Source organism: Doryrhamphus excisus, chromosome 22 (assembly GCF_030265055.1).
Source record: "Doryrhamphus excisus isolate RoL2022-K1 chromosome 22, RoL_Dexc_1.0, whole genome shotgun sequence".
Classification (NCBI taxonomy): domain Eukaryota; kingdom Metazoa; phylum Chordata; class Actinopteri; order Syngnathiformes; family Syngnathidae; genus Doryrhamphus; species Doryrhamphus excisus.
In genome coordinates, this window is record NC_080487.1 from 6,265,378 (window position 1) to 6,271,739 (window position 6,362).

General features: G+C 42.3%; 1 protein-coding gene across 1 annotated transcript; it reads right to left on the reverse strand.

The window, feature by feature from the left end:
• Nucleotides 1-412: 412 nt before the first annotated feature.
• On the reverse strand, nt 413-5,944 carry adprm (ADP-ribose/CDP-alcohol diphosphatase, manganese-dependent). The gene is made up of 3 exons (XM_058061608.1): nt 5,059-5,944; nt 3,098-3,223; nt 413-1,424 (listed from the first exon to the last, which is right to left on the reverse strand). Exons 1-3 carry the CDS (start codon nt 5,615-5,617, stop codon nt 1,132-1,134), a joined length of 978 nt encoding a protein of 325 aa, XP_057917591.1. The 5' UTR covers nt 5,618-5,944; the 3' UTR covers nt 413-1,131.
• Nucleotides 5,945-6,362: the final 418 nt, after the last annotated feature.

A 6,362-nucleotide genomic window follows, 5' to 3' on the forward strand; every position in this document is an offset into this window, starting at 1 on the left:
ACAATGCGAAACATACCGCATAAAAATATATTTTTAAATAGCCATACGTATCCACATTACATTGCTGGAAATGTTGTTTTATTACGTATTCTTATAATTATTTCTTATAAGCGGTAGAAAATGAATGAATGAAGTATTAAGCAAATTCTGCCAACTACTTGACATTTAACGATCTTTGTAGGGATGCACAACCGCACTGCATCACTCATTTTACAAATACATTTAAAAATCCATTTAAATCAATATAAATCCCTAACTAAAAATTATAAAAACGAAATAAAAAAATACAAATAAATATAAATAAAAGAAAATTTAATTACAGGAAGCATTTTGTAGAAAGCATATTTTTGTATTTAATTAAAAAAAAATAAAAATATGAAAAAATACAGTATAGTGCACAATATTACAATTACCGAGAATATTTATATGGACATTTCTTTATAATACATACATATTTTATGATTTGCATGTCATGTACTGCACATATACATGTAGTACATGTGCATGTATCGCCTCTCATCCTTGACTTCAAAGCCATATTTTATATATAACATATCCGTTATTGTCCACAAGCACCAACGCAACAACTGTTGATCCCAATATATTTATTTCACAGTCAATGATCGATATTTGCGATGTCAGTGAACTGAGCAGATTGTGTTACTCATAAACAGCAAATGATATAAACAAACCTGCTATTGACAACATACAGTATGCTGCAGGGGTTTGGGGATAACTGGTATACATGATATTCATGATTTACCAGAAAGTGCAATGTTTTCCGAAAACAGTATTCCTTTGACACGACGCTCGTGTCATTTTCAACTTAAAGTCCGCCTTCATTACAGTGCAGAATAATAATGTACGTGCAAAGTTTAACAAAGCTATTTCTTCGATTATTCATCATTTTTGTCATCAAACCTGACGCCCAAGCAGGGACACACAACAAAGAAACATTTACAGAGGATGATTCCATATCATCTTAAGGCGGGATTAAAGTGGAGTATCATAAATACTTTAAAAGATGGCTACGCAGCATCGATATTAGATTATTTATATAATATATCACATAAGGCAACTGGTAAACATTTCCTCTAATCTTTGGTTGTCAGCCTCGTGACCAAACGGCAATCAAGGAAATAAAAGTTCTATATCCGAAACCCTCCCGGTGCCTTTCAAAACCATCCTGTCCTCATAGACGGAGACGGTGCCAAAGGCGTTGTTGCCAGGCGGGGTCTCGATGACCGCCTCCAGTGTCAAGTGGTGCACCCCCGTGCTTTCATCCCAGTAGTACCCGCCGTCGTGGTCGTGCCCTGCAATGAAGCACACGACGCTGCTGTGGCGCTGGATGATGGACAGGAGCTCCTCAAAGTTCCAGGCCAAGCAGATGGGGGTTGTGGAGCACGGGTGGACTGGGAGGTGACCTGAAAAGTGGGAAAGTGGGAAAACACATTTTTGAACTGATTTTGGAAGTCGAGCCCCTTAAGAAGATACAGACGTGGATTAAATTGTTGGTACCCGTCTGTGACAGAAAGGGGAAAAAAAACACAATGGTCGCTGAAATAACTTGAAAGTGACAAAAGTAATAGCCGGGAGCACTTCCTGTCCCGTGGGAGTTTGACGCTTTGTGACATGAAGCCCCATGAGGTTTTGAACCATTTCAGTCAACTGGTTGGAGAATGGATCCATTTCTTGAAGCTTCATGTGCACACGACACCACCTGCTGGCCTTGGATACAATTACAGGCGGCTGGATCATCTGTTTTGCTGGAGCCTATCCCAGCTGTCTTCGGGCGAGAGAGGCGGGGTACACCCTGGACTGGTGGCCAGCCAATCACAGGGCACATATAGACAAACAACCATTCACACTCACATTCATACCTATGGACAATTTGGAGTCGCTAATTAACCTAGCATGTTTTTTGGAATGTGGGAGGAAACTGGAGTACCCGGAGAAAACCCACGGTGAGAACATGCAAACCCCACACGAGATGGCCGAGGGTGGAATTGAACCCTGGTCTCCTAGCTGTGAGGTCTGTGCGCTAACCACTCGACCGCTGTGCAGCCTGGAAATGATTATGTGCTACAAAAAAAATTGTATAACCAAGTGTAAGATAAAATATACAGTCACCAATTAACCTAGCATGTTTTTGGAATGGGGGAGGAAAACGGAGTACCGGGGGGGGGGGGGGGGGGGGGGGGTACTTTCTTTGTAGAGTTGGGACACCATGGAAAGATTCCGGTCTGATAATCATTTAATCCATCCATTTTCTATACCGCTTATCCTCATTAAGGGTTGCAGGTATGCTGGAGCCTATCCCAGCTGTCTTCGGGCGAGACAGGCGGGGTACACCCTGGACTGGTGGCCAGCCAATCACAGGGCACATATAGACAAACAACCATTCACACTCACATTCATACCTATGGACAATTTGGAGTGGCTAATTAACCTAGCATGTTTTTGGAATGTGGGAGGAAACCGGAGTACCCGGAGAAAACCCACGCATGCACAGGGGAGAACATGCAAACTCCACACAGAGGGTGGAATTGAACTCGGGTCTCCTAGCTGTGAGTCTGCGTGCTAACCACTTGTCCACCGCGCAGCCCAATAATAATTCATCCTCTCTTGTTTTCTTGGGCTGATAAAAATGTGTCATCTTTCATTTGCACAATGAACATAAGTCATGTTAGTAATACTGTAATATATTAATATTATAATGTAGTACTATCAACCTTACCATGGATGGGTGAGGGTCCAGTTTCATCTTTATATTCATGAAAGGCACGTTAATGCCTGAACATGGATGATGTTTTCGACGCAGGCCCAAGTGTCCGGTAGAGTTGCAACAATTAATCGATGAGTTGATGATTAATTGATTATCCAATTAATCGAGAACTATTTCGGGAATGGATTGAATTGTTCTGTAAATATTGACTACCGATGCCATCGTTTCAAATGTGACTATTTTTGAACTTCCTTATTCATCCTGGCGATATATCGTGTTGTGTTTTATCGCTTGTTCATGCGTTTTTTACGACACAGTGCGAGTTCGGAGTGAAACAAGGACACGAGGCGCGTTTAAACAGGTGTTACTTACTGACAATAGACACCTTCTCCTGTTCCTTGTCGGCCGAGGTCAGGACACGATTGAGCCAGTCCAGCTGGGTCACGCTGAAGCCACCATTGAACTTTGTGAACCTCTGCTTCAGGCTGTCAAATTCCACTGAGACAAGGAAAGAAAATACCTCCATTATTTGTTTTGCTGAGTCACTAAACTATTCTAACTGATTATATGTGAAATAAACTAAAGAAGGGTAGTAAGGATAATTCATAATGCCGCCTACCAAAGTGTTTCTTCGGTTTTAAGGGAAAGATACATTTGTTTACAATTCCAAACAACGCCACCATCAGGCGGAAGTGGTTGTAATTCCCGATTCCCTACCAGCAAAAGACATTTCACGGCATTTCACACTGGACTGTTTAGTGGACTAGTTTATTGCTCTCTGGTTCTACCATATCTTACTTATTGTGTGGAAATATGGGCTAATAACTATAAAAGCAATCTTCACTCGCTAAATGTACTGCAAAAAAGGTCAGTAAGGATAATTCATAATGCCGCCTACAGAGAACATACTAACTCCTTATTTCTAAAATCACTAATACTTCAACTTGCTGATATAGTTCATCTTCAAACAGCTAAAATAATGCATAAGGCTAAAAATAACCAATTAGCTAAAAATGTCATCCAATACTTCTCTACAAGAGAGGAGAAATATGATCTCAGGGAAGAAGTACATTTGAAACACTTCTATGCTAGGACTACGTTATGCTAGCCATAGCATTTCAGTATGTGGAATCAAACTATGGAATGGATTGAGTAAGGACCTCAAACAATGCACAACGATGAGCCAATTCAAGAAACAATACAAGCAGTTGATGTTTGCTAAATACAAGGATGAAGAGTCTTGAACCAGTCATGATGTGCTATATATATCACTATATTGACACTTACTATGGTACCCATTATGTCATTGGATGGTCGTGCCAAAAAATTAAAAAATAAATAAATAATTACAAAACTATATTAGGAAAGCAGGAAGAGAACAAATGTAACAGTTACTGATTGTAAAAGTACCAGATGGAGGGGTAGGATTTAATAAGCTTTGCTTCTTCCTACTCCTTTTGGACATGTGGAACTGTGAACTGATTATGGGATGCACTCAATTGTAATCTGATGCATGTTCAAATGAAATCAAACCATTACCATTACCAAATTAAAGCTGACATATTGATACAGAGGCACTACCCGTAAATCTACCAGTAGTTAAACCAACTATTGATTCATGATTGATAACACATTCCTGAGTACCAAAAGTATGCTAATGGCATTCCCGACACTGAAATGAAGCAAAATGAGGTATTGTTACAAAGTACGCCCGCCGATGGATCGGTGCTGATTTCTTTGATAATGGACCAAGTACACTCCCATAGGGTACGCCAACAGATATAGGTAATGCTAAAGAAAAAATCATTTGTTCATTTTCTACCGCTTATCCTCACGATGGTCGCGGGGGGTGCTGGAGCCTATCCCAGCTGTCTTTGGGCGATAGGCGGGGTACACCCTGGACTGGTGGCCAGCCAATCACAGGGCACATATAGACAAACAACCATTCACACTCACATTCATACCTATGGACAATTTGGAGTCGCTAATTAACCTTGCATGTTTTTGGAATGTGGGAGGAAACCGGAGTACCCACGGAAAATCCACGCATGCACGGGGAGAACATGCAAACTCAGAGACACAGAGATGGCCGAGGGTGGAATTGAACCCTGGTCTCTTAGCTGTGAGGTCTGTGCGCTAACCACTTGTCCACCGTGCAGCCCTTATGAGATTCAATGGTTAACCAAACTTCACTCCTTAGGGTAGTTTTCCATGCTCAAGTCACATAAACTGTCACATTTTTATCATTTTTTGGTCCCAAAATCTCAGGTCTCCCTGAACCGATTTTTTCAAGATTTCCAGACTTTGTTCTCTGGTATCTAAAAGTGGTTTACCCGGGGGGCAGTTGAGGTCCTCGTTGTTGTTGTGTTGTTTAATGAAAGTGAAAGCACTTTGGTACCGTGGACTGTCCTCCTCCACGCCCAGCAAGCTGACGTCGTAGGCGTCCAATACGACAAAGGTGAATCCGGGGAAGGGGCTAAAGCTGTAGGCGTAGATGTCTCCGCCGGCCCTCCCGTCGGCAAGGACGCCGCTGTTTAGCCGAGACTTCAACAACTCGCTTCTTGTAAAGTTGTAGAGCTCATGGTTTCCCCACACATGATGCACGTCCATGGAGCCGAGGCTGAACTCTTCCAGGACCCGATCTAGCGCCCCGGAAGAGGCGCCGTGGTCCTTGTTAAAGCCGTCGATGATGTCTCCCAGCTGGAGAATGAAGTTCGGGGGGGTCGCCGACTGAGACCAAGTCTCCCTGGCTTCTTTGAGCAGGTGAATGCTGTTCCGGTAGAACCGCCTTCTTGTCTGCGTGAAATTCAAGCCATCGTCGATGTCAGCGTACTGGATGTCAGCTATCACCCCGAATGTAAACAACGGCCCTTGCTCACGGAAGTCGTCCATTCTCGGCTTCTTCGCTTATGTGACGGAGGATGTGGCTCTTCTTCTTTGCTTTAATGGCCGACGGATGATGAGAGCTTCTTGTTGTGATTCGCTTTAATGGCGGACAGTGATGTGGCGGTTCCTCTTCTTGGTTTAATGGCGGCCCGCGACAGTAATCACCGGTTGTTAAACTTCACCTGTCATACGTCAGGCAGCTTCATTGTAAAGCTGTCACTTGTCCTCAATGATTGCCAAGAGAACGTACAATGTCTACAGCTGTTTCCGGTTTTTACCTTCAAAATAATTCAAACTTGTGCTAACACAATATTTACAAAGAACACTTTAGGAGTATTTATATTCATATAATACTTTCTGGTAGGCATAACCACAATTCTCTATGTAGAACACCCGTACGCGACAATATAAGTAATAATGTTTTAACTATTGAACGGTTTTTCCATATTGGACTTCCGTTGGTGTAACCGGAAGTGCTACACAGTGCTGCGTGGCGCCCTTTAATGGTCAACAAGCATAGTATGGATAAAAAGCCAGGTAAGACAACTGACGCTGAACTAACATAACATTTAACATTAATATCACTTTAAGGGATAAAAGCGCCACAAAAATACTGCTTCCCAGACTTTTTTTCTCTCGCTTAAACAGGTAAGTGCGGCGTCATTTATTACTTCCGCATATTACGTCCGCGTGACCACTATTCAACTTGTACATTGCAGCCTGTGTTAGTGAAGCACCCGCAAAACGGAAA